General features: G+C 53.9%; 10 protein-coding genes across 10 annotated transcripts; 8 read left to right on the forward strand and 2 right to left on the reverse strand.

Annotated features, from left to right (window-relative positions):
- Positions 1 to 868: 868 nt before the first annotated feature.
- On the forward strand, positions 869 to 1,748 carry AYO21_02703 (hypothetical protein; the record flags this gene model as incomplete). The annotated part of the gene is made up of 2 exons (XM_022652680.1): positions 869 to 891; positions 947 to 1,748. The coding sequence occupies 2 exons, from the start codon at positions 869 to 871 to the stop codon at positions 1,746 to 1,748; spliced, it is 825 nt and encodes a 274-aa protein (XP_022515036.1).
- A 759-nt stretch (positions 1,749 to 2,507) lies between these two features.
- Positions 2,508 to 3,677, forward strand: AYO21_02704 (hypothetical protein; the record flags this gene model as incomplete). Its single annotated transcript, XM_022652681.1, has 1 exon — positions 2,508 to 3,677. One exon carries the CDS (start codon positions 2,508 to 2,510, stop codon positions 3,675 to 3,677), a length of 1,170 nt encoding a protein of 389 aa, XP_022515037.1.
- Positions 3,678 to 4,084: 407 nt separating this feature from the next.
- Positions 4,085 to 5,229, forward strand: AYO21_02705 (hypothetical protein; the record flags this gene model as incomplete). The annotated part of the gene is made up of 3 exons (XM_022652682.1): positions 4,085 to 4,293; positions 4,389 to 4,541; positions 4,638 to 5,229. 3 exons carry the CDS (start codon positions 4,085 to 4,087, stop codon positions 5,227 to 5,229), a joined length of 954 nt encoding a protein of 317 aa, XP_022515038.1.
- A 219-nt stretch (positions 5,230 to 5,448) lies between these two features.
- On the reverse strand, positions 5,449 to 6,297 carry AYO21_02706 (hypothetical protein; the record flags this gene model as incomplete). The annotated part of the gene is made up of 1 exon (XM_022652683.1): positions 5,449 to 6,297. The coding sequence occupies one exon, from the start codon at positions 6,295 to 6,297 to the stop codon at positions 5,449 to 5,451; it is 849 nt and encodes a 282-aa protein (XP_022515039.1).
- Positions 6,298 to 7,070: 773 nt separating this feature from the next.
- AYO21_02707 (hypothetical protein) lies at positions 7,071 to 8,708 on the forward strand (the record flags this gene model as incomplete). Its single annotated transcript, XM_022652684.1, has 3 exons — positions 7,071 to 7,298; positions 7,355 to 7,739; positions 7,789 to 8,708. 3 exons carry the CDS (start codon positions 7,071 to 7,073, stop codon positions 8,706 to 8,708), a joined length of 1,533 nt encoding a protein of 510 aa, XP_022515040.1.
- Positions 8,709 to 9,431: 723 nt separating this feature from the next.
- Positions 9,432 to 10,541, reverse strand: AYO21_02708 (hypothetical protein; the record flags this gene model as incomplete). Its single annotated transcript, XM_022652685.1, has 2 exons — positions 9,432 to 10,390; positions 10,445 to 10,541. The coding sequence occupies 2 exons, from the start codon at positions 10,539 to 10,541 to the stop codon at positions 9,432 to 9,434; spliced, it is 1,056 nt and encodes a 351-aa protein (XP_022515041.1).
- A 612-nt stretch (positions 10,542 to 11,153) lies between these two features.
- On the forward strand, positions 11,154 to 14,268 carry AYO21_02709 (hypothetical protein; the record flags this gene model as incomplete). Its single annotated transcript, XM_022652686.1, has 2 exons — positions 11,154 to 11,336; positions 11,410 to 14,268. 2 exons carry the CDS (start codon positions 11,154 to 11,156, stop codon positions 14,266 to 14,268), a joined length of 3,042 nt encoding a protein of 1,013 aa, XP_022515042.1.
- Positions 14,269 to 15,233: 965 nt separating this feature from the next.
- Positions 15,234 to 17,378, forward strand: AYO21_02710 (hypothetical protein; the record flags this gene model as incomplete). The annotated part of the gene is made up of 3 exons (XM_022652687.1): positions 15,234 to 15,333; positions 15,568 to 16,854; positions 17,002 to 17,378. The coding sequence occupies 3 exons, from the start codon at positions 15,234 to 15,236 to the stop codon at positions 17,376 to 17,378; spliced, it is 1,764 nt and encodes a 587-aa protein (XP_022515043.1).
- A 2,444-nt stretch (positions 17,379 to 19,822) lies between these two features.
- AYO21_02711 (phosphoribosylglycinamide formyltransferase) lies at positions 19,823 to 20,569 on the forward strand (the record flags this gene model as incomplete). The annotated part of the gene is made up of 1 exon (XM_022652688.1): positions 19,823 to 20,569. The coding sequence occupies one exon, from the start codon at positions 19,823 to 19,825 to the stop codon at positions 20,567 to 20,569; it is 747 nt and encodes a 248-aa protein (XP_022515044.1).
- Positions 20,570 to 21,614: 1,045 nt separating this feature from the next.
- On the forward strand, positions 21,615 to 22,709 carry AYO21_02712 (hypothetical protein; the record flags this gene model as incomplete). The annotated part of the gene is made up of 1 exon (XM_022652689.1): positions 21,615 to 22,709. One exon carries the CDS (start codon positions 21,615 to 21,617, stop codon positions 22,707 to 22,709), a length of 1,095 nt encoding a protein of 364 aa, XP_022515045.1.
- Positions 22,710 to 23,488: the final 779 nt, after the last annotated feature.

The raw sequence follows: 23,488 nt of genomic DNA on the forward strand, positions 1-23,488 counted from the left end.
AATGGGATAGTAGTATGGTGGCCAACAGATGTGTTTTGTGGTTTGGTTTGTGCCTGGCCAGACTCCCAGAGGAGACGTTTGATGTCTTGACGATACCATGGAAACGATTACCTTCAGATCCGTAACAAAGACAGTAGCGCCTTCATCCAAGAACTGCTGGCAGGTCTGTGCTCCCAGTCCAGAGGTACCCCCAGTGATAAATATCACTGCCTCGTGGAAACGTCCCCCCATGGTTTTGAGCGATATAGCCGACTACTCAGTGTCGTATTGTATGCGAGGAGACAGAGAGTGTGTCTATGTCTTGAATGAGGCGTAAATGGCTCGACTTCTTTGTTCCGGCACGTTTTCAAGATGGTCGACACCAGGTCTTCATCCTTTAATGTGGCCCCTTGTCCATCAGCTCCGATGAGGGTCGAGTCTCAGACTCGTCCTGAAGCCGAGAGCCTGGAAACGGGAAGATGACCCTGATGGTCAGACCCTGTCTAGGCTCACACACATGGTTTGGAAGCTTCGGCGAAACAGCCATCGTTGAGTAGGCCATCTACATGTCCCGGTTGCACCCTCATGTTCCCCGCGATCTCTCAACAGTCAATAACTCTAGCTAACCAGTGGGAGATTGGGATTTCCTCTCCACAAACGCCAATTGCGATTTCGGCACGCTTGGCCCAAAGTTCGCCGAAAAAATGGACCAAGACCCAAGATCATATCTACCATCTTACAACTATCACCCGGTAGGTAATAAGACGTGAAATTTTATGGTCCAATAGGTCTTCACGAAGTTGCTTGATAGTTGGGATCGGAAGCGCCTGCAACATAAAGGTCCATCACTATACCAATCTCTGCTCCAACAACTTTATCTGTTTCAATAATGGCGCCCCTTTTAATGACAGGGTAAGAAAACCATTCTTCCACAAGACAGGTGCTGCTCTACTAACCACAACATAAGGGTCGGCCTGGTCACGGGAGCAGCGTCTGGAATCGGGCGAGCATGTGCCAAAATCCTGGTCGAGGAAGGATGCACGAGGCTCGTGCTGTCGGACTTGCCGGGAGGTGGCCTGCAGGAGGTCTCGGACGAGCTCAAGAGCATCGAATCTTCGGTGGAGACAGTTTTATTCGTCGGTGACATGAGCAAAGAGGTCGACGTCGACCAGATGGTCGAGGCGGGCGTGGCGAGATTTGGCGCGATTCACTATTGCATCAACAGTGCCGGCGTGACGAGTCGGCCCAGACTACGGACGCACGAACTGGAGACGGAGGCATTCGATCGTGTCGTCAACATCAACCTACGAGGCTTGTGGCTTTGCGAACGGGCGCAGATCCGCCAGTTCCTGAAGCAAGAGCCAACGCTTCAAACTCGCCATCATGCCGCCGGAATAGCGACGCAGCGAGGGGCCATTGTCAACATCAGCAGTATTTTCGGGATCACCGCGCACGCAACGGCCGGGGCTTATCCCGCCTCGAAATCCGGAGTGCTGGGACTGACGAGGACGGATGCGGTGGCATACGCGGCCGACGGGATCAGAGTCAACGCCATCTGTCCGGGCTTTATCAACACCCCGTTGGTGGAAAAGGCAAAAGAAGCGGGCGCAGACTACAACAAGCTCGTCAACCTGATCCCGTTCAGACGAATGGGTACTGCTGAAGAGGTGGCTGAAGCCGCAGTGTGGCTGGCAAGTGAGCGAGCAAGTTATGTGAGCGGCGTCGAGTTGCCTGTGGATGGTGCTTGGGTCAGAGCGTGCAATACATGATTTTGAAGAGCCAAGTCAGTGTCAAGGGGGTCTCGAGCCAACGAATCGCTTGATCCTACATAGACTCGTAACCGGGGAACATTTTCGCCGAAATGTTGGTTCAGTCATTTCGGCGAAATGTGACACAGGCAGAGAGGGTCGCGATTGTGGATGCATTTTGATCCACCACCTTAGGCCGAGGCAAGCTGGTCCTTTAGCTAAGAGCGTTGTCGTGTTCCTTGGAGGTAAAGCAAGGGACGAGCGGGATGAGGTGCTCTAGCTACCCTCGATAGAATGACCCATGGATAGACAAAACCACTACAAAGGTGGAATTTATTTCGAATCTGGATATGAAACAGAAGTACTCAGAGAGGTTTGCGACTGACTGAATTAATCCTCGCAATCGTTTCCATCTCCAGAGACGCCTACGTATGCAGTGGCCAAGTACCAAGTAGCAGTTGTTCTAATTTTAAGTAGGTACCGAGTATGATGCGCCCTAAAACCTCCTCCCAACCCGCCTAAGATCTGCTCTGTCCCCAGATTTCCATCTCTCTGCGGCCCCCATCAAATGGGAAGTGAGTGTGGGGTTCCCAGACATTAATTAGTAAAAAAGTATGTACTGGCAGAGTGGCCAACACCCACGGGTCACCCCGGCTTTTTATCTCGCTCCAACAAGTGTCACCAGGAATCTCACCTTGGATATTTTGATAAGTTTACGAGCGGCCTGGGAGAAGGAGAACCATCCGCCCCCTGGCTCTGAAATACCATCTACTTCAAACAATGGAGCAAAGCTCGAGTCGAGCGTACCGCCGGCGAAAGCGCAAGTTGGCGTGCAAATACTGCAATTCTCGCCACATACGATGCAAGATGCCAGAGACAACAGAGACATCCGACCGGGCAGGACATGCCCGTCAATATCAGTGTCAGGCTTGTTTGGATGCCAATAAAGAGTGCGATCTCGAAACGCTTGCAATTACAATGTATCCAGAGTTGTTCCCTCCGTCTCAGCCGACACCTCAGCGCGAAAGAGTCCGAGCCCGTCTGCCGACCACACAGCCATCAGAGCCCTACCATCATCAGCAGCGCACGCAGAACGGCGCTGCTCTCAATTTATCCGCGGGTGGCCAAGACGTGTTATATTCGCCTCGCTCCAAGAGCACCCCACCGTGCCCGCCGCAGGAAGGGTCGGAGATGATCCTCGTACGATTGATGGATACGCAGCAGGACAAGGATGAACTTGACCAGCCGACCAAAACTACCGACCGAGTCCTGTATTTCGGAGACCAATCGATCTGGTCTGATAGCCTCCGACGAGCTCGGAGCAGCAAATCCAAATCTCGATATCCCGCAAGCCCACAGCCTCTGAGCGCCCGATCATTGGTGGACGGTAACAACATCCATTACGCTGTGCCGCCCACGGTCAGGGACCAGCCGCAAGATATCCCACAGGACGATCTCGACGTGCAGCAGGAGGAAATCAAGCTACTGCAGAAGAAAGGGGCCTTTTCTCTGCCACCTCCCGACATCCAACGGAAACTCCTCGACGCGTTTTTCACCTGGTTGTATCCCTTACAGCCCATCCTCGACAAGGAACAGTTTCTCGACGACTTTGACAGGGGCCAAGCGCCCATCATCCTCGTCCAAGCGTTACTGTTCGCCGGCACCACGTGCTGCGACGAGAGCATCATCGTACAATTCTGGCCGAGTCGCCGCGCCGCCCAATCAACCCTGTACAAGCGGGTCAGGGCGCTGTACGACGCGGACCACGAACAGAACCGCGTCACCATCGTCCAGGCCCTCTTCCTCATGTGTTTCTGGTGGGGGAGTCCCATGGACAAAAAGGACTTTAGCCACTGGTTGGCGGCGTCTATCCATCTGGCCCAAGTGACGGGCATGCATCGGTCGTATGATCATACACATATCATCAGAGAGCGACAAAATATTGACTGACTGGCATTTTCTACACTCCAGAACCAAGGACTCTCATCTCTCCATAAAGGACAGGAGGCTCTGGAAACGCATTTGGTGGACTTTATACGTAAGTCATACCTTCGATCGTGGAAACCTTGTCTCCACACACACACGCGCGCACACAGAGATGGTTCACTAAGTCATTTACTTATGTTAGGTACGAGAGCATTTCGATGCTGCGTCGGTAGGCCGGCCCATGATCATCCACGACGACGATTGCGACGTTGAGCCCTTGTGCCTGACTGATTTTGAATGCGACGAGAACGGAATGCCACCCCTAGGCGCTATGCATTGTATTGAGATGACGAAACTGGCGACTCTAAGTATACACCCCTTTGCCCAAAAGTCTCATGCAAGAGAGAGAGAAGAGAGACTCGAAAGCTGATATGATATGCAAAGTCGGCCGAGCGATTCGAGCTGTCCGATCCGGTCAAATACCCAGAGACCCTCCTTCTCCCACTGACGCCAAAGGAGCAATCGACGACGCTCTTTCAGCTTGGGAAAAGCAGCTGCCAGAACAGTTACGATACCGCGAAGGGGAGGAGCGAAGCCCACAGGCCATGCTGTTTGCAGCGATGCTGATGCTGGGCCTGCAGTATGTCATGTCATCATCATTGTCATCTTACCTCCTTTGCAAAAGGCTTTTTGGGGAGGGATAGGAAAATGTTGCTGACGAAACACACTGATCAGTTTCTGCCGGATTGTGCTGCATCGAAAAGGGTTCTTGGACTCGAAACACAAGAACGAAACCAACTCGAGGGCCCTGGCGTCTGCTAATGCCGTGACTCGCATTGTCGAAGAATTACTCAGTGAGGGTCTCCTGCCGCGGGCACAAGTACATTTGTAAGCTGAAGCTGTCATGTCGTTGTTATTGTTGTTGTTAGTATTTGGCTTGTGACAAGAACTAACATTGATGTTCTCTCCCTCTACCGGACACAGAATCGCGGTCATTTTCGCCTCGTTTACCATCCATATCGTTTCGATGGAGCAAAGCCAGGGCGCACGCAGACGAGTCCTGCAACACAAATCCAAGCTGTGCCTATTAGGTCTCGCAGAGTTTCGTGACTATTGGCCATTTGTCGACTGGATGTATCGACTATTTAGCAGTCTGCTGCACTGGCTGGAGGTGGGAGACAGCAGCACCACTTCCTTGTCCTCCGAAGGCCACAATCAGGGACTATGGACAACCACCGCTACCCAGCTTCGTCCGGAGAACATGACCCTACAAGCCGCTGAACTGATGGACAGCACTACAGATATCACTACCACCCATGGTGGCGATAACAACACGGCCATGTCTCTCCCACTCTCCTATGAGCAAGATGCGAGTTCCATGGCCGATGCTCAGCCCCCCGATCATTCCGGCATGCTCCAGCAATTCATGTCCGGCATGTTGGCATCAGAAAACTTTCTCGACCCGTTTCTGCCACCCCTGGAAAATCTCGATTGGGATGATCCCAACATGGCAGGAAATCCCATGCTCTGGACATCCACGCCGCTACCCACGGTGGAAAGAGGGTCTCTGTCCTGAGAATGTTTCCAGGAGACTCATGACATTTTGGCGGGTTGTGTACAGCTCATACCAGGTTTGCGGCATCAATCACGATCCGATTTCCAAGGTTGATCATTGAACAGCGGCATGAACTTGGGGCTCTCCAACTTGATATCTCGTAAAACTCAATATTGACTTTTCGAAGAGAGATGTAGGAGGTCCCAACAGCAACCCGCCCCATCTCTCTCAGGACTTATATTAGATTGGAGGATGGAGCTGGTATAGTTCCTGTACAATCTTGAACACGTCCTCCGCCGACTGGCTTATAGTACGGGAGCATTGACTAAATTTGTCGGGATGCCAGCGCTTTCGTTCCCGTCTCAGCCATTGGCGTGAGTATTTGGGTGACTGTTGAAAGAATTCAGCAATGGCGTGGTGACAAGGCCGGCCTTGAACTGCTTTGTCTTTGCATTTGGTACATGAAGCAATGGGCGGGAAAGGGAATTCTTGTAGGTTCGGTTTATCTGCTAGACACGTTTGAGTGTGGCGATACCACTTCTGAAATGTCACAGAGGACTCTTTTGCCGGAGGCACGAATTGCTGGTCGATGTTGGTAGGCCGTGGTGGAGGAGCCTGTGGTGGAGGAGCCCGACCGGCGGAGTCGGCGCAAGTGCCGTAATTCGAGTAGAGCGGTGTCCTGGAGCTTGCGGAACCCCTCGAGCTAGAGGACGCCGCCGGGAATGGATGAAAATGTCGTGGTTCCTCAAACAGTCGTCGCGGCGTGGGCTTGGACCAAAGAGGCTTTCGTATTCGTTTTCTGCATTCTTTGGCGACCCAGAGAATGATCCTGATGGCGATCAAGAGAGTCCAAGGGACTATGATCACAGCGGCAACACTAATGGCCACAATTTTCAGAGCCTCCAGGACGAGGTCAAATAGATACGCCGCACCTGAGGCGTGCCAAAGCCAGGACAACACTTTGCCAGCACCCTTGGCTAGCCACGACAGAGCTGCGAGCACCAGTCGTGCAAAGGTACACCCAAACTGTTCGCATGCAGAACCGTCAGAGGGCACATCGACTCGAGGTGTCAACGCAGTGGGAGCCATTCTTTGGCAGAATCGGTATTGCTTCAAACGCTATGGCGGCAAGGCTGTTTCAGTTTAAGAGGTTCAACTAGTGATCAACCGTAAACTCAAGAGTAGACTAAGACCTCGTCTAACCTCCCCCTCTGGCCTTTCCACGGGCAGCATTCCATTGCCGCTCTAACATCGAGATTCATATGCCCGCTTATTCGTACAGCCTCAGTCCGCAGTTCAATAAATCAGCGAGGAGGTCAGCCATGGCCGGTAAGGCGAGGAGTGATCGCTGCTACCGGCTCGGCGCGAGCCGGCGGCAGACAAGGGCGGCATCACGCTACTCTCCGATCGGGTTGTTTAGAGACAGATCGTGGTCGGACACTGTGTCACTGTCCTTTGGAGTTACACAAAGATAATTTTACCTATTATCCCTTCTCCAGCCTCTAAAACGCATCTCGAATGGACTTGAAAACATTATATACCCTAATAGTCCTTGAGCGACAGAGTTGCGGTAACAAAAAGCAGCCCTGGCCTGGCAGTTGTAAGGGCTATCAACCACCAAGCCACTGCCGTGGAATATGTTCTCCTATTCTTGCCATGGGCTGTCTCGACGCCTAAATCCACGCATGGCTGGGCTGTTGCCATTTGGCAGCAAATATTCCACCATTGTGGACGTGGAAAAAGGTAATGCTTCACTGGAGACATGTCGGAATCAAGAAAGCTGATGCATCAAAGACAGGAACACCAACCAAGATTTCTTCAACTTCTCACGTGGACGCTTCGTATGTGACGAAGATTACAACATGTCAATACGGAGAGTACGCTTCGACATGAATCAGCTCGCACGAGTTGCCACTGAGGCCATCACGGCCAATAAATGCATCAATGTCGAAAAATGTCCGGATGGCATGTACAACAAGTCCTATCTGTTTACAATGGACGACGGCAGGCAAGTCATCGGGAAGGTGCCAAATCCAAATGCCGGTCTGCCTCATTTCACTACGGCAAGTGAAGTTGCGACCATGGATTTTGTATGCGCGATCAACCCCCGTTATAGCAGTCTGTTGTTTGGCTGACACTTGTGAAGGTCCGCAACATCTTAGAAACACCAGCACCTCACGTTCACACTTGGAACTCTAGAGCAGACAATCCGGTGGGTAGTGAATACATCATCATGGAAAAGATGCCAGGGGTTCAGCTCTCCCGGGTCTGGGACCACATGAAACCCACCGACAAGGTCTTGGTGGTCATTCAACTTTTCCGCTTTCAGAAAAAGTGGCTGTCGACCCGTTTTACAAACATTGGCGGCCTCTATTATGCAGGTGATGTTGACGCCGGCGCATCCAGAGCACCTCTGTTTACCGATAGCGCTGGGAAGGAGGTAAGAGACGACCGTTTCGCGATGGGGCCAACCAACGGTCGAGACTGGGTTGATGGGGCCAGATCCTCGTTGAAATGCGATCGAGGTCCTTGTAAGACGGACAATTACTGTTTGGAGTGTGCCAGTCTAATTCGTTACAGGGACTTCCATCTCGGACTACTACCAAGCCATCCTCCACCGCGAGATCATCGCTGCAAAGAGTGCGGCACGGCTTCCCAAGCAAATGGTGATGCTCTGCGCGCCGACACTGTACGAGCCAACACGCGAAAAGAAACTGGCAGTTTTGGAACGGACTGCCAGCGTTGTGAGAAACCTGATTCCTTCTGACGCATCGATGTGTGCATCACACATATGGCACAACGACCTTCACGACGAAAACATCTTTGTGGATCCGGCAAATCCCACCAAAGTCACTGGCATCATCGACTGGCAGTCGACTCTCGCCGCACCTCTATTCGAGAATACCATCGATCCTGGGTTCCTCAACTATGACGGACCAGGCATCGAAACCCTAGACAAGCCAGTGCTCCCCGAGAACTTCGACGACTTATCTGCCGCCGAAAAAGACGCCGCCCTCGAACTTTCCTACAGCCAGGCTCTCATGGTCGCTTACCGCAGGCTGATCCAGAAGAAAACGCCACTGAAACTGGCATCAGAATTCCAAGCCTCTACCGCTTACGACATTCTCAAATTTTCTCGCCGCATCTTTGAAGTCGGCGAGGCACACGTACTGGCTATTCTCACCACCCTGGAATCCGAGTGGGGCGACCTCCCTGCTGTTCGACAAGCGGGAGGGCCTAATTGCCCGCTCAACTTCTCGGAATCCGAGCTCGAGCAGATCGAGGAGGATGTAGAAGCCGCCGATGCTGGGATCCAAGCAATGGACACAATCAGAAAGCGTCTCGGACGTCTGTGGCCCGACAAAGGCGCCGTGCAGGCTCAACAATACGATGAAACAAAGAGACTGCTCAGAGAGGTGAAAGAAGAACTGCTGCACAGTCTCAAACTTGACGATGAAGACGCCCGGGTCTTTGAAGAACTGTGGCCTTTTGATGAATAGTGCTGACCCTCGCTCCCCATATCGCCCCTTCATCTCTTAGACATGACGTGGCTGGGCTTCTAGGCAAAGATCCAGATCTCGTCCTGCCTGTCCGCCAGGATTGGTTCAGCCAACCAAGCTGGCAAGTCGTGCGTGGCTTCACCCGTCTCGGTTGCACTCCAGAAGCTGTGAGGGAGCTAGCAGCAAGACTAGTAGACTGCAGCGATATTCTTCCATCACTCCGGCTCTCGAAGGAGCTCATGATTGCAACTGCTTGCTCAAGGGAAGCAGTGAGTAAAGTTCCAGGACCATCCTCCTTGGCGCTGCCCTGCACTCGGCCCGCAATGAAGGGAGGGAGGAGAGGGAGACGCCTTGTCTGCTGCTGAGAGGCCGTGTACGAATAGAATGCCGGCCAATTTGGCGCTCACCAACCCGCCTCCCCATTGGTTGGTTTAGCTAAAGATTAGTTTTTCTCCGCTCTGCCCCTGGCGTCTCAGAAATCTAACCATTTTATCTACACTACATAATACTACACATATCTCGTACAAGAGTGTAGATACTCGCGGGTAGCCTGGGCTTCTTTCTCTCTGGTATATAGGTCATATATCACCCCTGTGGCAGTGGCAGTGTCGATATGCCAGATCCTTCTTCCATCTATGTCTATTGTCTGGTCTCATCTGGTCTCTTCCGTTTTCTTCCCGTCGTGAATGAGTCTCCACGCCCCGTCGACAACTTATCACAGTCCTATAACTTCGAGTCCTTCGGCTGCTCCTTCGATTTCCTCGTAATGTTGCGGCTGGCATCCATGATCAGACTCGCGTGTGTGCTGCTCGCCACCAATTCTCCCGCTTCGTCCCAAACCTCAATGTTCAAATCGAATCGGCCGTTCCTGATCGTCTTGGCCAGGATTCGCACAAATAGCCACTCGACGCCTTGCTCTGGCAATAACTTTTTCACATCCAGATTCAAGCTGAGCGTCGGGTACCAGAATTTGGCACTCGGCTCGCCTGATTTCAGGAGGGCTTTGAGCTCGGCTTGGCTGTGTTGGCCGATTGCGGCCTCCTCGACGACAGGATTCACGTATGACTCGACAATCTGTGGAAACATGTCGACCACAAACCCCAGAGCGTCGTTGGTCCAGCGACCTGTGATGTTTTTACTGGGATTTAGAGAAGGCGTCTTGGGCGCGAACCGCACCCACTGGTCCACGATGGCCCGAGGTTGACCGGACTGGCCTGGTTGTCGCCGGCGATGGGGCTGGACCAGGTAGATCTGAATGTTCTGCCCGGCACGGCGGAAGGCAGGAAACGGGTCGTTTGCGCGGAGCGTATAGTTTTCATCCCGGCCTTTGGTGCCCAAGAGCGCGAGGTTCGCAGGGAGAGCGGGCGGCCAGAGCTGATACTGCGTGTCGAAGCTCAGGCCTTGTTCGGTCGTAATATTGCTCATGGTTATGTACCCCTGCACCTCATCCTGCCATTGACCGTTGTGTTCCTGCTTTTGCGCCAGGACAATGTGTAAGTTGCTGATGCGCGAGCCCAGCTTGACGTCCTTCACCGTAAAGACCGCCGGACCCACGGAGGTGCGGCGCAGGAACTCCAAGTGCATGTTGACGGGGTGTGGCTCGGAGCGAGAACCATGGGTCAGAGACATGTGGGTGCGGGCAACCATGAGAAAGGCCGAAGTCGTATAGCCGCCATTGGGGACTGAAGGTCGTCATCAGTGAGTGTAAACACGGGCGAGGATATCGTGCTGCCTACCAGTCCCTATGCACCATTCGTTCTCCAAAGTGAGGGTATATTGGTGCGACGAGAGTTGCTTGATAGGGAGCACATCTGCGAATGTTGGGGGCGCCATGGCTGGCGTGCCCAGGTTCTAGAGAAGAGGAGGGAAATATGTTCCAAGTCGACGTCAGCCGCAACTACATGTTGCGATTTAATATAATGGCGACACGGTAATAAAGGTATCTATCTGGGAAGAAAACTAAAAGAGAGGTCTTACCGGGCGATGAACCTCGGCTTGGATTACCGAGAGACCGCATTGATTCATTATTGGTGATTGCGACTCGCTGATTATTAGCCACGCCTGGAGCCCTTGAGCGAGTAGAAGGCATTTGGCCTAGCAAGCCTAGGAACGTCCCGAGCACCCCTAAACATCCCCCTCTTTCAAGTGTGGTGGCTCGAAATAGGCGGGTAAATGTTACATCACGCCGCTAATCTGTGGCGGTGCAGAACCCCCCAACCTGCACCATGACGAGGTCTGCTTGTTACCGCAATAAAGTGGGATTTTGAGTGGAGTGACAAGACAAGATTGGAATATCGAGCGTTTCCTTTCTGCCTTGGTATCGCCATCACCGTCACCCAGCACACATCTGTGTATCCCGTATAACAATCTCCATGCACCACCCTCTTCTTCGCCGCCTACCTCCGTGTCCAGTATGAGGGAGGAAGCGAAATCACGACGACCGCCATGACACTCTCCAATCGTCCCAGGAGACTGCGCCCAGTCCGCCAACAAGGTCGTGCCTTCTATCTGACGGCCCTGGTCATCACCCTCTTTACTTGTTATAGCTTCATACGAGACCGGAATTATGGCCACCTTTCTCAGACGAAGAAGTTCGACACTCGCGCTCTCGCACCACGCGATCTCGAGGTAACCACCGCATTGACTGCGCTCTCAGTTATCCCAAACGAGCTCCCTGGCTGACTCTTGATCGAATTCCTAGTGTCGATTTGTCCACACTTCCAAAGACCAATGTACTTTTGTCAAGGAAAATTGTCCCGACGAAGAAGCCGGACTCATCTCCTACCTCCAGCTCTACTACTGCTCGCTCGCCGACGCCCAGCCTTTCGCATTTCTGCTCCTCGTCGTCTGGGTATGTCTCCTCTTCAGCACGATCGGCATCGCAGCCTCCGATTTCCTCTGTATCAACCTGAGTACGATTGCGAACATACTGGGGATGAGCGAGAGTTTGACCGGGGTCACTTTTCTGGCCTTTGGAAACGGCAGTCCCGACGTCTTTTCCACTTTCGCCGCTATGCGCAGTAACAGTGGCAGCTTAGCAGTGGGGGAGTTGGTGGGCGCGGCCAGCTTCATCACTGCTGTGGTAGCGGGGAGTATGGCCTTGGTTGCGCCGTTTCAAGTCGCCAAGAGGAGTTTTATTCGCGACGTTGGATTCTTCGCAGTCTCGGCGAGTTTCAGTCTGGTATTCCTTGCGGATGGGAGCCTGCGATTCTGGGAGTCCATCACCATGATCGCATATTACGTGTTCTATGTGTTTTTTGTGGTCGGCTGGCACTGGTGGCTGTCCCGACGACGGAAGAGGAAGCTTGCCGAGACTGCGGCGAGACTGCATCACCACATTCCGGAATCACAGGAGTTGGAGGTGCCCGAAATCGAGGAGGACGAAGAAGCACGCCCTGCTACGGAACGAACTGGCCTCTTGCGCGAGCAGTCGAGCGAAACTATCCCAACCTTACGGACACCAGGAACCCCAGCCTGGAAAGTTGACGATCTCGATGATGACGACGAAACGCGAGACCGGTATCTTGCTGAATTGCAAAGCAGGATGAGGGTGGGCCGACCAGCACGAGGCGAACGAAGGAATACAATGACCCCGATTCGGCCGAGCTTGATAGGGGCGCTAGAATTCCGATCACTTATGACTTCGTTAGAGAAGAAAGCCACCCATTCCCAACCTATTGGCCTTCGGAGATACTCTGACGACGCATCAGCCTCCCATTCTCCCATTCCCATCAGTGCGCCACCCGGCGCTTCTCAACCCAATCTGGTCAGCACACATTATACGGATTTGGAGGGCGAGAGTCCACGTCGTGCACGAGCCGTGTCTGCAAATGATGCCACTCATCTGCGTATCGATACGGACTTCCTAAGCGACAGACATTCTGAGAGAAGCTCAGAAAGTGTCCTCACCAGTGGTGATTCTGATTCAAATGCTCCTGCTGCAAAACACTCGAGGGCGAGCGCCCACATTCTGAGAACACTGAACGACCCATCATCTCAAAGACCCCCTTCACCGAAACTCATTGTGTCCACGTCAGGTGCCAAAGTTCCAGAGACAGGCTCCCTCTCCGCGGAGCGTCCCAGGTCGCCCAATCTCTTGGCACCGCCGACGACGACCTTCCACCGACCGGACTACCAGGAAGAACATCATTCTCCCAGTCGAAGTCCGCTGCTGTCGCCCGGCTCCGGACCGACACTGCAAGTGCCCATTCTGCATACGCCACATCCCGACCACTCCAAGGGAGTTCTGCGTCACGAGGATTTTCCGCCATACGTGGATTCTCCAATGCTCCTGACCCCGATGTCCTCCCGGCCTCCAAGTATTCACCTACCGGCACCCAGTATGTCGCCGCAGTCAACTCACCATCTGGGGCTTCTGCCGGACGAGGAGGAGCCGCCGATGCGGAGATTCTCATGGTGGCCGTACCGATACCTTCCTGCTCCTCAGGTTATCTGCGCGGCATTGTTTCCCACTATTTATGGGTGGCGGGAGAAGTCGTACACGGACAAGGTACTGGGGGTGGTGACTGCACCCAGCGTCTTTCTGCTGGCTATTACACTTCCAGTTGTCGAGCCCAGGGAGGAAAAGCCGGTGGTCACGGATCCCGAACTCCTGACCCCAGCGGAGGGCATCCGGCGCAGGTCGGCCAGCTACCTTGAAACCACACATGACGTGCCAGGTCTAGATATGGTGTCGCCATCATCTGACGGACCGCCTCATCCGCACCGCACGGGAATCTCCCGACAAATGTCGGAGCATGCCAAAAGTCCTCAATCAAAGGTGGACGAGTTAGGTGGACCCAAGGACTGGAACAGGTGGCTGGTGTTCCTCCAAGTATTTACAGCACCATTCTTTGTCGTGACTATCGCCTGGGCAAACATGGATGATGGCCTGAGCATGAGACTTTATATTCGCATGGTATTGGGGTCACTGGTGTTTTCGCTCGTGGCGCTTCTTATCCTCCTTTCACTAACAACGCCTGATCGCGAACCAAAATATCGGCCACTACTTTGCTTCTTGGGGTTTGCTGTGGCCATAGGATGGATTTCCACCATTGCCAATGAGGTGGTTGGCGTCCTCAAAGCCTTTGGGGTGATTCTGGGCATATCGGACGCCATATTGGGTTTGACGATATTTGCTGTTGGCAACTCGTGCGGTGACCTGGTGGCGGATATCACGGTGGCCAAACTCGGATACCCCGTCATGGCACTGTCGGCGTGCTTTGGTGGACCTATGCTGAATATTTTGCTGGGGATCGGCATTGGAGGCATGTACATGAGCATCACTCAGGCATCTCACAAGCACGCCAAACATCCTCACAAACCGATCAAATACAAACCCTACGAAATCGACGTGAGCACGACGTTGATGATATCGGGAATCACGCTGCTCGTGACGTTGGTGGGGTTGCTCATCGTGGTGCCATTGAACGGATGGAGGATGGATCGCAAGATTGGACTTGGATTAATCTTGCTGTGGTCAGTGTCGACGGTGGGCAATGTGATTGTGGAACTGCTTGGATATGGGGGAGACACGGTAATGTCAGGCATGGGACGATGACGTGGATATACCCCGAGATGGATGGATTGGATCTCGCTGGGCGTTCAATGACCGCAACATAAAACATGGGGATTCCGTCCCAGTACATATACTACTTACTATATTCTTCATCCGGTCTACCTTTATGCGACGTGAGGCACTCCTCGTCGGGTTCGGAAGCTTCTAACGAATACCGACGGAGGTCTCTTTCAATCTCAACAAGATATGGTTATCTGGAGCTTGGGAAATGTCGGAGCCGTCCCTTTGGCTCTCTACGCACGTTAAATTGGTCTGGCTGCCCGAGCCTCGAAATCCCTCCGAAAATCCGCTCTCGATTGGGCTCGTCCGAGTCCGATACGGATCCGGTGTTTGGAGGTGCTTTTGTACTGTGGGTACATGGCTATTGCGAATGTCTCTGATTGGTGCTTCTTTAGCGAACCTCGGCATGTTGCAGCGGCCAATATCGGCCACTGTCGCATCACAGCGGAAAGACGATGAGGCGAGATGACGACGAGCAGCGCAAGTTAGTACGTGCGAGCACCACGGCCAACTCAGCAAAACGGCGACGCCACCGAGGCGTCCATCTCTCGTATTTGTGATTATTATTCGGTCAATGACGGACTTGGATCGGACATTTTTCCCTTTTTTACCCCAGATTTTACCTTTTACCAAGACTCTTCGTGTTAGATATACATACATCTGCACCTATAATATCTCTTGGGGTTCGTTTTCTCCCCAAGATCCTCCTCCCCTTGATTATTTGGTCTTTTAGCATACGAGCCCGCCCTTTCCTCCATATAGTCTCTGCGTTTGACCGAGGGTGACTTGACCTGACCAAGCCAACAAGCAAGGCAGCGTCGCACGGCGGAGAAGCTCGAGCCCCATCCCCATAAGGCCCGCCATCGCTAGAGAAACGGACATATCCATCCTTTCTGTTTGACTGCTACGACCCAGAATTTGGATACACACAAAAAGGATTTGAGAGGATGCCTATCAAGTCGGACTTTCCGGACATCGACCTCCAGGTCACTGACGTCTGGTCGCTTTTGTTCAAAAGAAAAGACCGAGAGTTCCCTGATGATCATGGTGAGTGGGCTTTTGCTAGGGTTTTCTGCAGTATGGAAGAGGGTGGTCTGGTCTGAGTCCTCGATGGTTCTTGAGATGAGGAGAAGGAGCGGGAGAGGTGGAAGCGGTGAATCGCCCAGGTTCCCGGGAGAATGTCTCTTTGGTGCATCGAGCAGGATGACGAGGGTGCTTTGTACCAACGACTATCAAAGCATATCACAAGATACCGTCACTGACCTTGGCCCCCTTGACCAGTCATATTCCAATCTGCCGACTCCCTCTCCAGACAATACACCTATGCCTCGCTGCGACAATCTAGCATCGACTTTGGCAAGGGCCTCAAATCCAACTTCAACTTCCGCAAGTCCGACGTCCTGGGTCTCTTCGTGCCCAACGACATCGATGTCCCGCCCGTCGTCTTGGGAACCCTCTGGGCGGGTGGCATCGTCTCCCCCGCGAACCCGGGCTACACGGTCGCCGAACTGGTCTACCAACTGAAAGACTCGGGCGCAAAGGTCCTGTGCACGCACGTGTCCGTGCTTGATACGGCGCGTAAGGCAGCTCGCGAGGCTGGCATCCCAGAGAGCCACATCATCTTGCTCGGCGAGCAGAGCGATCCCTCTCGAAAGTTGAAGCACTGGACGCTCGTCCGCAACCTGGAGGGCACGGCGCGGTACCGCACCCCCAAACTGGACCCGAAATCCGACCTCGCCTTCCTGGTGTACTCGTCCGGCACGACGGGTCGGCCCAAGGGTGTGCGACTGACGCATTTCAACATGACCAGCAACATCGAACAGATCCACCGGGCCGAGGGGTGGCTGACGTGGAATGGATCCAAAACGCCCCCGGGCAGCGACATTCCGCTCCCGCCCAAGGGCCAGGGCGACAAGATCCTGGCGTGTCTACCGTTTTTCCACATCTACGGGCTCAACTGTCTGGTATTGTCACCCATCTTCAGCGGCGTCCACACGCTGGTCATGGCGCGGTTCGATCTGGAAAAATGGTGCGCGCTGGTGCAGGACCACAAGGTGACATTCAGCTACATCGTGCCGCCGATCGTGCTGCTCCTGTGCAAGAGCCCCGTGGTGGAAAAGTACGACCTCTCGTCGCTGCGCATGACCAACTCGGGCGCGGCGCCGCTGACGCGCGAGCTCGTCGAGAACCTCTACAAGCGCAAAGGCGTGCGCGTCAAGCAGGGGTACGGTCTCAGCGAGACGTCCCCCACCATCTTCGTCCAGCGCTGGGAGGACTGGTGGTCCGCCGTCGGCACCACGGGCGTCATGGTGCCGAACCTCGAGGCCAAGTTCTGCGCCGTGCCCGGCTCCGGCGAGGAATCTGACGGCTCCAAGGAACTGCCGCGAGGAAAAGTCGGCGAGCTGTACGTCAAGGGGCCCAACATCTTTGGCGGATACCACAATAACCCCAACGCCACGGCCGAGTGTCTCGAGGACGGATGGTTTCGGACCGGCGACGTGGGTTTCTTGGATGAGAGGGGGAACTTGACCATCACGGACCGCGTCAAGGAGTTGATCAAATATAAAGGTATGTCTGTCCATATCACCCTTGCCCCCTTTTGTCCCCTACCTGCTTTTTTTTCGGCCTTGCCTCTTTTTCCCTCCTGCTTTGGCTTCTTCCGTTCCCGGGCGTGCATTGACAACTAACGGTCCCCGCGCATGAAAGGCTTCCAAGTCCCCCCCGCCGAACTCGAGGGGTACCTCGCATCCCACCCACTCATCGACGACGTGGCCGTCGTGGGCGTCGACTCGCAGATCCTCGGCACCGAAGTTCCCCGCGCGTACATTGTCCCCAAGGACCGGAGTCTCGTTTCTTCTTCTTCGTCCTCGTCACAAAAAGCAGCCGCCGCAGCCGCAGAGATTACATCGTGGATGAACGCCAAAGTGGCCAACCACAAGAAACTGCGCGGCGGGGTCAAGTTCGTCGAAGCCGTGCCCAAGAGCGTCAGCGGGAAGATTTTGCGGAGGGTCTTGAAGGAGCGGGCGAAGAAGGAGTTCCAGGAGGAGGAGGAGGAGCAGGAAGAGAGGAAGAAGGTAAGGGCGAAGTTGTGATTTGGTTTTTTTTTTTTTTTGGTTTTTTTCTCTTCAAACAAAGACGACATGTCAGGAAAAGGAGGGGGGAGGAGATGAGAGATATGATAGGTAGACAGACAGACAGAAGGCCACGGAGATAGATGGACAGATGGACAGATAGATTGATGCTCACTGACCGGATGTATGTATGGATATCTGGTTGACTGGTTATGTGGATTTGATGCATGGATACCCCCAATGGCTTGATCTGATCCGATGAGTTCCTGTGTCACACGTCCATGTCCATACAAGAACGATACCCGAGTTTTGGGTACTCTGTGTTTCTACGGTAAAATGTATTTGGAACTGGAGTGATTAGAACGAATGGGACATGATGCATCACCCAGTACTGCAAATACCTACCTAGGTACGAAAATGTTTTTGCGACTGACTGTTCTTGCGCCGGGTATCTTCTGTGGTGGAGCTACCTAGAATAACATGTACTATATGTACACGAAGTATCGACCGTAAGGAGGACCGGAAAGCTGAAAAAGTCGCCTGTTCATTCATTCATTGATTCATCCATCCTTTCATCCAGGCAGTGAGACAGAGAGACAGAGAGACAGACATCACACACCACACAGACAGAAAGAATAGAATCGTTCTTGGCACACACTGTTCAATTGACCATGTATGTCTCTTCTCCTTTTGTTCTCCCACCTCCTATCCACCAGGGTCTGAATCCTTCAAGAGACTCAGGTTGAGCCCCGAACCAGGAGAACAATCCACTCCCAAGCCAATACCTCACCCACAGGAGCAACTCGCATTGTTTCGGGGAATCAATCCCCTGAAGCCCGGGTAAAGTCTTCTCCAGCTCAGCTTCAGGCACAAATCCCAACACCACAGAGCAAACTGCCATTGGTGGTCGTAGTTTCTGCAGATCCATGCATGCCCTCTAGCTCCTGTAAAACAGAATCCGTGCTTCAAGTCTTGAAATCATTGTCAGCCACGAAACCTTCAGAGGCGCCACCCTACCATCTTTGGCAGTCGATTGAGTGATGATCTGCACGGACTTTAGCAAGAAACTCTCCTGAAGCCCGTAGCAGCCGTTATATCGACTAGAGAGTCACACCGTCCATCTTTCGTATTTCTCCTTGTCCTTGAACTGTGGATGGATCATTGGTAAAAAAGAATCTCTACTCCTGTCAGTACGTGCGTAGTTTGAAGGATTCTCAGAATCAAGACAGCCATCAACAAATCCCAACCAGGACGCCTGATCGCGGCATCGGCCATTTGGTCCCGCGGCGCAAAGTCCATCGAGCTGACGGTCCACCTAGGAGAGGACACAGTGATAGTTCGTGATAGATTGGCGATCGACTGTGATCAGTTGGGCAGATCGCAGCGTTCGTTCCAGGAGGAAGCCAATGGAATGGACGATTCAGCAAACAGCGAGCTGCAATGCATTGCTAAGCGTGCAGCAGTGCCTTGTTTGATTTCTCTGACGAGGCATCAATCTATGCCGATCTTGCCGCCAACGTTACTGGACATTGTAGGAGGTGGGCTCCTCTCGGGATTTGTTCTCCTGCATCCGCGCCCAAAGATATTGCGTGCGTGGGCTGCCAAACCCGCCAGAAGATCTTCTCAGACAGAGGGTCGGGGAGATCCAAGCCCGGCCGTGGGAATCGGTCTGTCGATCATAGTATAAGGGACAGCACGGTGGATACCGCATCCCCCAAAGGTTCGTCCGTTTTGCGCAACACAACGAGGACGTGCTTGATGCTTCGAGAGATGGGATTTTTCCAGCAGAGCAATGGTTGGCTTGGCCGCTCCGACTACCGGAAAAGACATTTGATACAACGCACCCATGGACCTGCAATGCAGCACAAGTGGTGTGACAGTGACGAGGGGAAACTTGCAGACGCAAGTCGCAGGTAGCTTGGAGGTCGGAGGACCCGGTGTCTGACTCCGGCGCCTCCCAAGCCATGATGGACAGTTTAGGCGCATGCCACGCCCCCCGAGATTTCGATCCCCGTCGCTTGTTTGGGGGCTACGCAACCTTGCGACACCCCCTGGGTGGCTCCGTTGCTGGCCCCTAAGGCACGCCAATGCAGGTCCTTAGTGGGGTTTGAGGCGCGGCTAGTTGCTTCCCTGGGCCGCTCCCGCAGTCCAGCAGCTCCAAGTTACTTACTCGTCCCAAGCCCCTCCAACCCTCGACTAGACTTGGGTTGTCGCATTTTCTCAAACCATTTCTGCTTCGAGCCCTTTCTTGTCACCGAGTTCACATGTCGCAGCTCCGTCCTTCCTGTCCTTCTCTATCCTCCCGCACCTCTGGAGACGGACCGCTGTGAGATGGAAACCCCCGAATCTTGATCTTCACCGGAAAAAAACTTGCTCTCATTCGCACCCACCGAGCTCCCAACCTCGATCGCTCGCTTACCCTTATCTCTAGCGTGTCGACTCCACGAGTTGCTTCACTCGAAAAGATGGCCTCGAGATCGATATCTACCGACAAGTCCCGAACTTACAGCACCTCCAACTCGTTCAGCTTGACCGTGCTCATCTCTGGCTCAGGGACGAACCTCCAAGCTCTGATTGACGCTTGCGGCCAAGCTCCTCCTTCCAAAGACAAACCAGCTCCTCGACGGCTTCTCCCCAATGCTGAAATCTCACATGTCATCTGCAATCGTCGTGAAGCCAAAGGCATTGCTCGCGCCCAAGATGCTCACATTCCGGTGACATACCACAACCTGCTCGCGTACAAGAAGAAATTCCCGGACACGGAGGCCGGGGTCACTGCTGCTCGAAACCAGTACGACACCGACCTAGCCCAGAAGATCCTCACGCACATCCCTTGTCCAGACCTGGTGGTCTGTGCAGGCTTTATGCACATCCTGTCTCCGGTGTTCATCAACGCTCTAGCCTCCGCCAATGTGCCCATTATCAACCTCCATCCAGCATTGCCAGGCCAGTTCGACGGGGCAAATGCCATCGGACGTGCTTATGAGGCGTTTCAAAGAGGAGAAATCTCGAATACTGGCGTCATGGTCCACTACGTGACTGCTGAGGTAGATCGCGGGGCACCTGTCCTGGTCCGGGAAGTCGAGATCAAGCCTGGGGAGTCGCAGAGCGACCTGGAAGAGAGAATACATGAAACAGAATGGAAGCTGATTGTCGATGCTACAAGTCGGGTTTTGGCAGATTTGGAGGAGAAGCGCAGGCAGGAGAGTTGAGGTTGCTTGGTCTGAGGTCATTTTGGGGTACCGGCGATGAATGTCACAGGACTTATGCGACAGCGCAAGAAGGGGGCGAAGTGGTGGCCCAGGGTGGCAGGAAACGGTCGGTTCTTCGGGCCTAGCGAGGTGTTTGGGAGGCTTCTTCTTTGGACAAGTACAAGTCAAGCAACACGGAGTTGAGGTCTGGACTTCTGAAGCGGTGTTGACCCTCCACCCTCTGATTTTGCCCGACTACTAGCCAGATGGTCTTTCTCTGCAATGGTTGCCGGCAAAGGGACCAGGAGACACACGCGTTTCAGGTTTGGGCCCGACACAGCAAGTTTGACGGAAGTTTTTGATGAATGGAACAAAAGTTGGTACGCAGATTTCCGACGAGATGGTGAATGGCTCTCTCTTTCTCCTAGCTCTCTTAGATGGTCTTTTGCTATGATAGCAAATCACAGTGAAAATCTCCCAGCACCCAGTATCTGTTCGCACTTATAGAATGTTATATCCGCCCTGCAGTCTCCCTTTCCCTTGTCAGCTTCACTCGGGACAAGGAACGGGGCCGATTTGATCGGGATCGGCCGTGATTGAGCATTAAAGAGGCCTGGCTGAGCACATCCCACACATGTACGAATAGTCAGATCCGAGTAGTACTACGTCATTGATTCAGGATCACCATGAGACGTTGAGGGATACATAGCTATCCACCGAGCCACTACCTTGGTACCTAGTACCATCGAGCCATATATATATAGAGTGGCGATGAACCCTCCTTCCGACCCTTTTTTCTTTCAGCCAATCATCCTACAACGCCATGACCGACCCCAATGAATTAAACGCTTGACCAGACAAGACGACACAACGAGGGGTCGGCAATCCTGAATTCGGACATACCGAGCTTGTGACGCTCGTCGAGTTCCTCGGGCCCAGCGATGGGGAATGCGTATACTTGGAGAAAGGGGATAGTAGGCGATCAACATGGACCCGATCGGCCTCTACAGGAGACACTCGTCCACTTAGCAAGCAAGGCAGGCAAGCAGGTAAGCAGGCAGGCATCATGGCAAATGCAGACGAACAGATCCTGGTCACGGGCGCAACGGGGGTGGTGGGACGCTCGGCCATGCAGTACTACGGTGAGCGGGGGTACAAGGTGATTGCCGTGTCTCGACGACGGCCGCTGAACACGTACGGGGCATCGTGGCACTCGCTGGACCTGTCGGACGAAGCGGCGTGCAAAGCGCTACTGTCGCCGTTGACGGGGATCGCGCAGATCGTCTTCGCGGCGTTGCACGAGGAACCCAACCTGGTGGCAGGGTGGCAGGAGAAGCAGCACGTCGACCGCAACGCGCTCATGCTGCGCAACACGGTCGAGGCCGTCGCTCCCTACGCCAGGAACCTCCGCAACGTGACGATCCTGCAGGGCCCCAAGGCGTACGGGGTGCACGTGCACCCGATCCGCCACGGGGCGCGTGAGGACCGCGACGAGGACCGCTCCATCCAAAACTTCTACTGGGCCCAGGAGGACTACCTCAAGGCGCGACAGCGGGGCCAGCCGTGGAGCTGGAACATCCTCCGCCCGTCGCTCATCATCGGCCTGAGCATCGGCGGCGCCATGAACCTCTACGCCACCATCGGCGTCTATGCCGCCGTGCTCAAGGAGCGCGGCGAACCCCTCTACTTCCCGGGCCAGGGCCAGGGCGTGTTCGAATCGACCGACGCCGACCTGATCGCCGAGGCGTGCGAATACATCCTCCTCCACAACGACACCACACAGAACCAGACCTACAACCTCACCAACGGCGAGAGCTCCTCCCTGCGCGAAGACTGGCCCCTGATCGCCCACTCGCTCGGCATGCAGCCCGGTCCGGACAGACCGTTCGCCTTTGCGCGCGACCTCCCCTCCTTCAGCGCCGACTGGGACCTCATCCGGGAGAAGTACTCGCTCAAAGCCCCGCCCTTGGACGAGTTCCTCGGCCAGAGCGCGCAGTTTGCCGACTTTGTCTTTGCAAAGGGCGCGACGGACCCGAGTTTTATGAGTTGCATCAAGATCCGGAGGGCGGGGTTCGCGGGGACCGTCTACACGGACGATATGATTCGCAAGTGGTTTCGGTTGTATCAGGACGAGGGGTTGTTGCCGGCTGTGTCTGCTTGAGATGTACTGTGTCGTGGAGAGAAGAGGGAAGTATAGGAAGCGGAAGAGGGAGTGGAACTGGGAAATGGAATACATCGTAGGTCGAGGTGGAGATGGAGGTGGGCTATCTATTTCTTACTGCATGTCATGTATGATATGTACCGTGTAGATAGGTAGTTAGGTCAACAGCACACACCCAACTCGAGACTCGCAAATGCTCCATCGGTCGAATACTACCGACTCGCCTCCCTCGTGGGATGGAGGTTAACCGCTATAGGTATCTACTGTATGTGTACGGGACGGGGCTGGAAAAAATTAGGAGCAATATAATATCAAAACCACCCATCACCACTGCTGAAAAAGGGGGTAGAAAGCTAATGACGACTTTTGCCTCAGGACAGAGATCGTCAAGAATAAAACACCAAAAGGGGTATCGCATCGCATCGCATCGCATAGCATGGCGTCACAAACACTAGATAGACATACACCCTGTCCTGTCCTGACAAGATTATACCACGAGGGACTGAATACATAAATGTCCCTACACCCGAAGATGAGTGGTTGGTAGTTGAGTAGTTCAAAACACACGGCCCGTGCTCCCATATTCCCTTCATACCACTCACTCTGAGCGATGAGAACATGCCCAAGTGATCAGACAGACCTGGACCCAGACTCAGACCGGGCCAGATCCAGCCGGTTATTCGCTCGCCCGCTCGCTCAAATCCTCCCAAAAGGTCCAACACAAAACACAAGCACAAATATACAGAACACCGTCTTTCGCCCCCTGAAAGCCGACATGG

Source organism: Fonsecaea monophora (genome assembly GCF_001642475.1).
Source record: "Fonsecaea monophora strain CBS 269.37 chromosome Unknown Scaff12, whole genome shotgun sequence".
Lineage (NCBI taxonomy): Eukaryota > Fungi > Ascomycota > Eurotiomycetes > Chaetothyriales > Herpotrichiellaceae > Fonsecaea > Fonsecaea monophora.